Source organism: Electrona antarctica (assembly GCF_951216825.1).
Source record: "Electrona antarctica genome assembly, contig: scaffold_602, whole genome shotgun sequence".
NCBI lineage: Eukaryota > Metazoa > Chordata > Actinopteri > Myctophiformes > Myctophidae > Electrona > Electrona antarctica.
The window spans coordinates 55139-66650 of NW_027637577.1; the positions used below are offsets into that span (position 1 = coordinate 55139).

The 11512-nt window shown below is 52.4% G+C and overlaps 1 protein-coding gene across 1 annotated transcript in view; it reads right to left on the minus strand.

The window, feature by feature from the left end:
* LOC306918806 (visual pigment-like receptor peropsin) overlaps positions 1-3116 on the minus strand; it is a gene marked incomplete at its 3' end in the record, with an annotated part of 9382 nt that extends 6266 nt beyond the window's left edge. Inside the window, exons 1-2 of the mRNA XM_079531671.1 lie at positions 2931-3116; positions 2425-2524 (exon numbers count right to left, since the gene is read on the minus strand). Of these exons, the coding sequence (XP_079387797.1) occupies positions 2425-2524; positions 2931-3083 (253 nt within the window). The 5' untranslated portion in view covers positions 3084-3116. The remainder of the gene's footprint in view (positions 1-2424; positions 2525-2930) is intronic.
* Positions 3117-11512: the final 8396 nt, after the last annotated feature.

An 11512-nucleotide genomic window follows, 5' to 3' on the forward strand; every position in this document is an offset into this window, starting at 1 on the left:
CATCTTCTGACCTGTAATATAACAACGTAGGAGCGTACGGTCATCTTCTGACCTGTAATATAACAACGTAGGAGCGTACGGTCATCTTCTGACCTGTAATATAACAACGTAGGAGCGTACGGTCATCTTCTGACCTGTAATATAACAACGTAGGAGCGTACGGTCATCTTCTGACCTGTAATATAACAACGTAGGAGCGTACGGTCATCTTCTGACCTGTAATATAACAACGTAGGAGCGTACGGTCATCTTCTGACCTGGAATATAACAACGTAGGAGCGTACGGTCATCTTCTGACCTGTAATATAACAACGTAGGAGCGTACGGTCATCTTCTGACCTGTAATATAACAACGTAGGAGCGTACGGTCATCTTCTGACCTGTAATATAACAACGTAGGAGCGTACGGTCATCTCCTGACCTGTAATATAACAACGTAGGAGCGTACGGTCATCTTCTGACCTGTAATATAACAACGTAGGAGCGCACCGTCATCTTCTGACCTGGAATATAACAACGTAGGAGCGTACGGTCATCTTCTGACCTGTAATATAACAACGTAGGAGCGTACCGTCATCTTCTGACCTGTAATATAACAACGTAGGAGCGCACCGTCATCTTCTGACCTGTAATATAACAACGTAGGAGCGTACGGTCATCTTCTGACCTGTAATATAACAACGTAGGAGCGTACGGTCATCTTCTGACCGTACAGGGACACTTCATCCCTACTGCGGGTGAGTTCCTGCAGCATCGCAGGCGTGCATTCATGACGTTAAACCACTCCCTCTTGTGTAATATTGCTTAATTATTCTTCTGTCTGTTTTTTTCTTCACAAGGATTGAGCCAATTGCACAGTACCTATATCTGGCCTGCAGGGGGACAGGTAGCGGTCAGTACAGTGTAGTACCTATGTGTGGCCTGCAGGGGGACAGGTAGCGGTCAGTACAGTGTAGTACCTATGTCTGTCCTGCAGGTGGACAGGTAGCGGTCAGTACAGTGTAGTACCTATGTCTGTCCTGCAGGTGGACAGGTAGCGGTCAGTACAGTGTAGTACCTATGTCTGTCCTGCAGGTGGACAGGTAGCGGTCAGTACAGTGTAGTACCTATGTCTGTCCTCCAGGTGGACAGGTAGCGGTCAGTACAGTGCAGTACCTATGTGTGTCCTGCAGGTGGACAGGTAGCGGTCAGTACAGTGTAGTACCTATGTCTGTCCTGCAGGTGGACAGGTAGCGGTCAGTACAGTGTAGTACCTATGTCTGTCCTGCAGGGGGACAGGTAGCGGTCAGTACAGTGTAGTACCTGTGTCTGTCCTCCAGGTGGACAGATAGCGGTCAGTACAGTGTAGTACCTATGTCTGTCCTGCAGGTGGACAGGTAGCGGTCAGTACAGTGTAGTACCTATGTCTGTCCTGCAGGTGGACAGGTAGCGGTCAGTACAGTGTAGTACCTATGTCTGTCCTGCAGGTGGACAGGTAGCGGTCAGTACAGTGTAGTACCTATGTCTGTCCTGCAGGTGGACAGGTAGCGGTCAGTACAGTGTAGTACCTATGTCTGTCCTCCAGGTGGACAGGTAGCGGTCAGTACAGTGTAGTACCTATGTCTGTCCTGCAGGGGGACAGGTAGCGGTCAGTACAGTGTAGTACCTATGTCTGTCCTGCAGGTGGACAGGTAGCGGTCAGTACAGTGTAGTACCTATGTCTGTCCTGCAGGGGGACAGGTAGCGGTCAGTACAGTGTAGTACCTATGTCTGTCCTGCAGGTGGACAGGTAGCGGTCAGTACAGTGTAGTACCTATGTCTGTCCTGCAGGTGGACAGGTAGCGGTCAGTACAGTGTAGTACCTATGTCTGTCCTGCAGGTGGACAGGTAGCGGTCAGTACAGTGTAGTACCTATGTCTGACCTCCAGGTGGACAGGTAGCGGTCAGTACAGTGTAGTACCTATGTCTGTCCTCCAGGTGGACAGGTAGCGGTCAGTACAGTGTAGTACCTATGTCTGTCCTGCAGGTGGACAGGTAGCGGTCAGTACAGTGTAGTACCTATGTCTGACCTCCAGGTGGACAGGTAGCGGTCAGTACAGTGTAGTACCTATGTCTGTCCTCCAGGTGGACAGGTAGCGGTCAGTACAGTGTAGTACCTATGTCTGTCCTGCATGTGGACAGGTAGCGGTCAGTACAGTGTAGTACCTATGTCTGTCCTGCAGGTGGACAGGTAGCGGTCAGTACAGTGTAGTACCTATGTCTGTCCTGCAGGTGGACAGGTAGCGGTCAGTACAGTGTAGTACCTATGTCTGTCCTGCAGGTGGACAGGTAGCGGTCAGTACAGTGTAGTACCTATGTCTGTCCTGCAGGTGGACAGGTAGCGGTCAGTACAGTACCTATGTGTGGCCTGCAGGTGGACAGGTAGCGGTCAGTACAGTGTAGTACCTATGTCTGGCCTGCAGATGGAGAGGTAGCGGTCGATGGCCACCACGGTCAGCAGGCCGATGCTGGCCATCCCGAAGAAGATGTTCAGAGCTGCGTAGATCTACAAAACAACATGCACAACACAGTCAGTGTGAGGACGGTGTTCAGAGATACTTATAGATCTACTAAACAACATGCACAACACAGTCAGTGTGAGGACGGTGTTCAGAGATACTTATAGATCTACTAAACAACATGCACAACACAGTCAGTGTGAGGACGGTGTTCAGAGATACTTATAGATCTACTAAAAACAGTCGTTATTTTTATATTTGGTACTGCAGTGATAATTAATTAATTGAATTAATTCATTCTAGTTTTATTTATTCTCGACCACACCCACCTGACCACACCCGCCTGACCACACCCACCCACCTGACCACACCCACCGTACCACACCCACATGACCACACCCACCCACCATACCACACCCACCTGACCACACCCACCCACCTGGCCACACCCACCTGACAGCCGGCGTATCCAAACTTCCAGCTCCCGTGCAGGTCGGAGGCAGCCGACATGGGGTATCCGATCCCTGCCACGCCCACGTCCGTCAACGCCAGGTTGATGATGATGGCGTTGGTGGCCGTCCGCAGCTCCTTGAACTTCACGAACATCAGCAGCACCACGATGTTGCTGGCTAGACTGATGACGCCTGAACACAGGGAATTTCATTGATTGATTGATTGAAGTATTTATTAACAGTGGCTCAAGAGGTAGAGCAGGTCGTCCAATGATCCATGGGTCGGCGGTTCGAATCCCGGCTCCTCCTGTCTACATGTCAAAGTGTCCTTGGGCAAGACACTGAACCCCAAATTGCTCCTGATGTGCTGGTTGGTACCTTGCATGGCTTCTGCCGCAATCGGTGTATGAATGTGTGTGTGAATGGGTGAATGTAATGCACAATCTATGTAAAGCGCCTTGGATAAAGGCGCTATATAAAAAATGCACCATTTACCATTTACATTTCAAGCACAACTCAATACAAAGACTGTTAACTGTGAGTGGACGACCCAATAAAGCATTACACTTGTTTACAAGAGGGTCCACCTTGTTCAATTCATCAAACCATTTAGAGACGTACAAATAGACACTTCTATATAGCCAAAGGACAGAACAGGAATTCATCATAAAGGAGGTAAAAAGGGAAAAACACCACAATGTTGCTGGCTAGACTGATGACACCTGAACAAAGGGAAAAACAAAGACAAAAGTTTAAAATGCCAATCCAAATAGTTTAACAACCGTTGCTATGCAGGTCAAGCTTTGGCCACATCATAGCTGTCAGTGTTGTTGAACATTTACACGGCTTAACGTCAGGAAAGTTACACGACTGACCCACCCAGGTGATGGCAATAATACTAATGGCTGGGTTTCCCAAAGACATATTTGGGTCGCAGGTACCTTGAACAGGAGTGCAGCACATGCCCTCTAGGCAGCACATAGAAGCCTGTGTGGCCTAATTGGCTGCATGGCAGGCAATTAGGCACTATGTCCTTTTTTGGGAAACACGACATTATCAGGTTCCGTCCATCCAACGTGGGAATAGGGAATCCAATCGACGGATGCATCCTCAATGATATCAGGCGAGAGAATAATATTCTGAATTTTTCCCTTTTTTATTTTTGAGTGAGACTCTGAGGCCACCGTACGCTTCGCTCTTCGTTCACTTACCTGTTAGTGCGGCAGAATGCCTCGTATCGGCGAATCCAGGGCGATCAAAACACCTTTTTTATTGAAAACAAAGCTCCTACGCCTATCAAACGCAGGGCGTAGGCCAAGCTGAGAAGTGGGGCAGCAACGTAAGCACCTTAGATTCTGCATATGTACATGTTAAGACATGTACATACGCGAGCCAAACAGTGAAAGCCTATGAGTAATGAAGACTATGTCCAATATACACAGCTAGAGAACAACATGAGTAATGAAGACTATGAGTAATGAAGACTCTCGTAGAGAGATGATGTCAGAATGGAAAAACACCTCTACGAGAGTCTAAATCTGAGGCTAATCGTATCACAATATAGAGAGCTACTGTATTCAGGAACGTGCACACATAGACATCAAAAGGGGCTTCAGCCACTGCCCTTTTATCCGTCTGTAAAACAACTGCCCTCTCCAGACCAACTTTACTACATGGTGAAAGAAATGCTAAATGCCCTCCTCTCCTTTAAATGCCCTCCTCTCCTTTAAATGCCCTCCTCTCCTCTCCTCTCCTCTCCTTTAAATGCCCTCCTCTCCTTTAAATGCCCTCCTCTCCTCTCCTCTCCTTTAAATGCCCTCCTCTCCTTTAAATGCCCTCCTCTCCTTTAAATGCCCTCCTCTGCTTTAAATGCCCTCCTCTCCTTTCCATGCCCTCCTCTCCTTTAAATGCCCTCCTCTCCTTTCCATGCCCTCCTCTCCTTTAAATGCCCTCCTCTCCTTTAAATGCCCTCCTCTCCTTTCCATGCCTCCTCTCCTTTAAATGCCCTCCTCTCCTTTAAATGCCCTCCTCTCCTTTAAATGCCCTCCTCTCCTTTCCATGCCCTCCTCTCCTCTCCTCTCCATGCCCTCCTCTCCTCTCCTCTCCTCTCCTTTCCTCTCCTCTCCTCTCCTTTCCTCTCCTCTCCTTTAAATGCCCTCCTCTCCTTTAAATGCCCTCCTCTCCTTTCCATGCCCTCCTCTCCTTTAAATGCCCTCCTCTCCTTTAAATGCCCTCCTCTCCTTTCCATGCCTCCTCTCCTTTAAATGCCCTCCTCTCCTTTAAATGCCCTCCTCTCCTTTAAATGCCCTCCTCTCCTTTAAATGCCCTCCTCTCCTTTCCATGCCCTCCTCTCCTCTCCTCTCCATGCCCTCCTCTCCTCTCCTCTCCTCTCCTCTCCTCTCCTCTCCTCTCCTCTCCTCTCCTCTCCTCTCCTTTCCTCTCCTCTCCTTTAAATGCCCTCCTCTCCTTTAAATGCCCTCCTCTCCTTTAAATGCCCTCCTCTCCTTTCCATGCCCTCCTCTCCTTTAAATGCCCTCCTCTCCTTTAAATGCCCTCCTCTCCTTTCCATGCCCTCCTCTCCTTTAAATGCCCTCCTCTCCTTTAAATGCCCTCCTCTCCTTTAAATGCCCTCCTCTCCTTTCCATGCCCTCCTCTCCTTTCCATGCCCTCCTCTCCTCTCCATGCCCTCCTCTCCTCTCCTCTCCTCTCCTCTCCTCTCCTCTCCTCTCCTCTCCTCTCCTCTCCTCTTCTCTCCTCTCCTCTCCTCTCCTCTCCTCTCCTTTCCATTCCCTCCTCTCCTTTCCTCTCCTTTCCATGCCCTCCTCTCCTCTCCTCTCCTCTCCTCTCCTCTCCTCTCCTCTCCTCTCCTCTCCTCTCCTCTCCTCTCCTCTCCTTTCCTCTCCTCTCCTCTCCTTTAAATGCCCTCCTCTTCTTTAAATGCCCTCCTCTGCTTTAAATGCCCTCCTCTCCTTTCCATGCCCTCCTCTCCTCTCCTTTCCTCTCCTCTCCTTTAAATGCCCTCCTCTCCTTTAAATGCCCTCCTCTCCTTTCCATGCCCTCCTCTCCTTTAAATGCCCTCCTCTCCTTTCCATGCCCTCCTCTCCTCTCCTCTCCTTTCCTCTCCTCTCCTTTAAATGCCCTCCTCTCCTTTAAATGCCCTCCTCTCCTTTCCATGCCCTCCTCTCCTCTCCTTTCCATGCCCTCCTCTCCTCTCCTCTCCTTTCCTCTCCTCTCCTCTCCTCTCCTTTAAATGCCCTCCTCTCCTTTCCATGCCCTCCTCTCCTTTAAATGCCCTCCTCTCCTTTAAATGCCCTCCTCTCCTTTCCATGCCCTCCTCTCCTTTAAATGCCCTCCTCTCCTTTCCATGCCCTCCTCTCCTTTAAATGCCCTCCTCTCCTTTCCATGCCCTCCTCTCCTTTAAATGCCCTCCTCTCCTTTCCATGCCCTCCTCTCCTTTAAATGCCCTCCTCTCCTTTAAATGCCCTCCTCTCCTTTCCATGCCCTCCTCTCCTTTAAATGCCCTCCTCTCCTTTCCTCTCCTTTCCATGCCCTCCTCTCCTTTAAATGCCCTCCTCTCCTTTCCATGCCCTCCTCTCCTTTCCTCTCCTTTCCATGCCCTCCTCTCCTTTAAATGCCCTCCTCTCCTTTCCATGCCCTCCTCTCCTTTAAATGCCCTCCTCTCCTTTCCTCTCCTTTCCATGCCCTCCTCTCCTTTAAATGCCCTCCTCTCCTTTCCTCTCCTTTCCATGCCCTCCTCTCCTTTAAATGCCCTCCTCTCCTTTCCATGCCCTCCTCTCCTTTCCTCTCCTTTCCATGCCCTCCTCTCCTTTAAATGCCCTCCTCTCCTTTCCATGCCCTCCTCTCCTTTCCTCTCCTCTCCTCTCCTCTCCTCTCCTCTCCTCTCCTCTCCTCTCCTCTCCTCTCCTTTCCATGCCCTCCTCTCCTTTAAATGCCCTCCTCTCCTCTCCTCTCCTCTCCTCTCCTCTCCTCTCCTCTCCTCTCCTCTCCTCTCCTCTCCTTTCCTCTCCTCTCCTCTCCTCTCCTCTCCTCTCCTCTCCTCTCCTCTCCATGCTCTCCTCTCCTCTCTTCTCCTCTCCTCTCCTCTCCTCTCCTCTCCTTTCCATGCCCTCCTCTCCTTTCCCCTCCTCTCCTCTCCTCTCCTCTCCTCTCCTCTCCTCTCCTCTCCTTTCCATGCCCTCCTCTCCTTTCCCCTCCTCTCCTCTCCTCTCCTCTCCTCTCCTCTCCTCTCCTCTCCTCTCCTTTCCATGCCCTCCTCTCCTTTAAATCCTCTCCTCTCCTCTCCTCTCCTCTCCTCTCCTCTCCTCTCCTCTCCTCTCCTCTCCTTTCCTCTCCTCTCCTCTCCTCTCCTTTCCTCTCCTCTCCTCTCCTCTCCATGCTCTCCTCTCCTCTCCTCTCCTCTCCTCTCCTCTCCTCTCCTCTCCTTTCCATGCCCTCCTCTCCTCTCCTCTCCTCTCCTCTCCTCTCCTCTCCTTTCCATGCCCTCCTCTCCTCTCCTCTCCTCTCCTCTCCTCTCCTCTCCTCTCCTCTCCTCTCCTCTCCTCTCCTCTCCTCTCCTCTCCTTTCCATGCCCTCCTCTCCTCTCCTCTCCTTTCCATGCCCTCCTCTCCTCTCCTCTCCTCTCCTCTCCTCTCCTCTCCTTTCCATGCCCTCCTCTCCTCTCCTCTCCTCTCCTCTCCTCTCCTCTCCTCTCCTCTCCTCTCCTCTCCTCTCCTCTCCTCTCCTCTCCATGCCCTCCTCTCCTTTCCTCTCCTCTCCCCTCCTCTCCTTTCCATGCCCTCCTCTCCTCTCCTCTCCTCTCCTCTCCTCTCCTCTCCTCTCCTCTCCTCTCCTCTCCTCTCCTTTCCATGCCCTCCTCTCCTCTCCTCTCCTCTCCTCTCCTTTCCATGCCCTCCTCTCCTTTCCCCTCCTCTCCTTTCCCCTCCTCTCCTCTCCTCTCCTCTCCTCTCCTCTCCTCTCCTTTCCATGCCCTCCTCTCCTTTCCCCTCCTCTCCTCTCCTCTCCTCTCCTCTCCTCTCCTTTCCATGCCCTCCTCTCCTCTCCTCTCCTCTCCTTTCCATGCTCTCCTCTCCTCTCCTCTCCTCTCCTCTCCTCTCCTCTCCTCTCCTCTCCTTTCCATGCCCTCCTCTCCTTTCCATGCCTCCTCTCCTTTAAATGCCCTCCTCTCCTTTAAATGCCCTCCTCTCCTTTAAATGCCCTCCTCTCCTTTAAATGCCCTCCTCTCCTTTCCATGCCCTCCTCTCCTCTCCTCTCCATGCCCTCCTCTCCTCTCCTCTCCTCTCCTCTCCTCTCCTCTCCTCTCCTCTCCTCTCCTTTCCTCTCCTCTCCTTTAAATGCCCTCCTCTCCTTTAAATGCCCTCCTCTCCTTTAAATGCCCTCCTCTCCTTTCCATGCCCTCCTCTCCTTTAAATGCCCTCCTCTCCTTTAAATGCCCTCCTCTCCTTTCCATGCCCTCCTCTCCTTTAAATGCCCTCCTCTCCTTTAAATGCCCTCCTCTCCTTTAAATGCCCTCCTCTCCTTTCCATGCCCTCCTCTCCTTTCCATGCCCTCCTCTCCTCTCCATGCCCTCCTCTCCTCTCCTCTCCTCTCCTCTCCTCTCCTCTCCTCTCCTCTCCTCTCCTCTCCTCTTCTCTCCTCTCCTCTCCTCTCCTCTCCTCTCCTTTCCATTCCCTCCTCTCCTTTCCTCTCCTCTCCTTTCCATGCCCTCCTCTCCTCTCCTCTCCTCTCCTCTCCTCTCCTCTCCTCTCCTCTCCTCTCCTCTCCTTTCCTCTCCTCTCCTCTCCTTTAAATGCCCTCCTCTTCTTTAAATGCCCTCCTCTGCTTTAAATGCCCTCCTCTCCTTTCCATGCCCTCCTCTCCTCTCCTTTCCTCTCCTCTCCTTTAAATGCCCTCCTCTCCTTTAAATGCCCTCCTCTCCTTTCCATGCCCTCCTCTCCTTTAAATGCCCTCCTCTCCTTTCCATGCCCTCCTCTCCTCTCCTCTCCTTTCCTCTCCTCTCCTTTAAATGCCCTCCTCTCCTTTAAATGCCCTCCTCTCCTTTCCATGCCCTCCTCTCCTTTAAATGCCCTCCTCTCCTCTCCTCTCCTCTCCTCTCCTCTCCTCTCCTCTCCTCTCCTTTCCTCTCCTCTCCTCTCCTCTCCTCTCCTCTCCTCTCCTCTCCTCTCCTCTCCATGCTCTCCTCTCCTCTCTTCTCCTCTCCTCTCCTCTCCTCTCCTCTCCTTTCCATGCCCTCCTCTCCTTTCCCCTCCTCTCCTCTCCTCTCCTCTCCTCTCCTCTCCTCTCCTTTCCATGCCCTCCTCTCCTTTCCCCTCCTCTCCTCTCCTCTCCTCTCCTCTCCTCTCCTCTCCTCTCCTCTCCTCTCCTCTCCTCTCCTCTCCTCTCCTCTCCTCTCCTCTCCTTTCCATGCCCTCCTCTCCTTTAAATCCTCTCCTCTCCTCTCCTCTCCTCTCCTCTCCTCTCCTCTCCTCTCCTCTCCTCTCCTTTCCTCTCCTCTCCTCTCCTCTCCTTTCCTCTCCTCTCCTCTCCTCTCCATGCTCTCCTCTCCTCTCCTCTCCTCTCCTCTCCTCTCCTCTCCTCTCCTTTCCATGCCCTCCTCTCCTCTCCTCTCCTCTCCTCTCCTCTCCTCTCCTTTCCATGCCCTCCTCTCCTCTCCTCTCCTCTCCTCTCCTCTCCTCTCCTCTCCTCTCCTCTCCTCTCCTCTCCTCTCCTCTCCTTTCCATGCCCTCCTCTCCTCTCCTCTCCTTTCCATGCCCTCCTCTCCTCTCCTCTCCTCTCCTCTCCTCTCCTCTCCTCTCCTCTCCTTTCCATGCCCTCCTCTCCTCTCCTCTCCTCTCCTCTCCTCTCCTCTCCTCTCCTCTCCTCTCCTCTCCTCTCCTCTCCTCTCCATGCCCTCCTCTCCTTTCCTCTCCTCTCCCCTCCTCTCCTTTCCATGCCCTCCTCTCCTCTCCTCTCCTCTCCTCTCCTCTCCTCTCCTCTCCTTTCCATGCCCTCCTCTCCTCTCCTCTCCTCTCCTCTCCTTTCCATGCCCTCCTCTCCTTTCCCCTCCTCTCCTTTCCCCTCCTCTCCTCTCCTCTCCTCTCCTCTCCTCTCCTTTCCATGCCCTCCTCTCCTTTCCCCTCCTCTCCTCTCCTCTCCTCTCCTCTCCTCTCCTTTCCATGCCCTCCTCTCCTCTCCTCTCCTCTCCTTTCCATGCCCTCCTCTCCTCTCCTCTCCTCTCCTCTCCTCTCCTTTCCATGCCCTCCTCTCCTTTCCATGCCTCCTCTCCTTTAAATGCCCTCCTCTCCTTTAAATGCCCTCCTCTCCTTTAAATGCCCTCCTCTCCTTTAAATGCCCTCCTCTCCTTTCCATGCCCTCCTCTCCTCTCCTCTCCATGCCCTCCTCTCCTCTCCTCTCCTCTCCTCTCCTCTCCTCTCCTCTCCTCTCCTCTCCTCTCCTTTCCTCTCCTCTCCTTTAAATGCCCTCCTCTCCTTTAAATGCCCTCCTCTCCTTTAAATGCCCTCCTCTCCTTTCCATGCCCTCCTCTCCTTTAAATGCCCTCCTCTCCTTTAAATGCCCTCCTCTCCTTTCCATGCCCTCCTCTCCTTTAAATGCCCTCCTCTCCTTTAAATGCCCTCCTCTCCTTTAAATGCCCTCCTCTCCTTTCCATGCCCTCCTCTCCTTTCCATGCCCTCCTCTCCTCTCCATGCCCTCCTCTCCTCTCCTCTCCTCTCCTCTCCTCTCCTCTCCTCTCCTCTCCTCTCCTCTCCTCTTCTCTCCTCTCCTCTCCTCTCCTCTCCTCTCCTTTCCATTCCCTCCTCTCCTTTCCTCTCCTCTCCTTTCCATGCCCTCCTCTCCTCTCCTCTCCTCTCCTCTCCTCTCCTCTCCTCTCCTCTCCTCTCCTCTCCTCTCCTCTCCTTTCCTCTCCTCTCCTCTCCTTTAAATGCCCTCCTCTTCTTTAAATGCCCTCCTCTGCTTTAAATGCCCTCCTCTCCTTTCCATGCCCTCCTCTCCTCTCCTTTCCTCTCCTCTCCTTTAAATGCCCTCCTCTCCTTTAAATGCCCTCCTCTCCTTTCCATGCCCTCCTCTCCTTTAAATGCCCTCCTCTCCTTTCCATGCCCTCCTCTCCTCTCCTCTCCTTTCCTCTCCTCTCCTTTAAATGCCCTCCTCTCCTTTAAATGCCCTCCTCTCCTTTCCATGCCCTCCTCTCCTCTCCTTTCCATGCCCTCCTCTCCTCTCCTCTCCTTTCCTCTCCTCTCCTCTCCTCTCCTTTAAATGCCCTCCTCTCCTTTCCATGCCCTCCTCTCCTTTAAATGCCCTCCTCTCCTTTAAATGCCCTCCTCTCCTTTAAATGCCCTCCTCTCCTTTCCATGCCCTCCTCTCCTTTAAATGCCCTCCTCTCCTTTCCATGCCCTCCTCTCCTTTAAATGCCCCTCCTCTCCTTTCCATGCCCTCCTCTCCTTTAAATGCCCTCCTCTCCTTTCCATGCCCTCCTCTCCTTTAAATGCCCTCCTCTCCTTTAAATGCCCTCCTCTCCTTTCCATGCCCTCCTCTCCTTTAAATGCCCTCCTCTCCTTTCCTCTCCTTTCC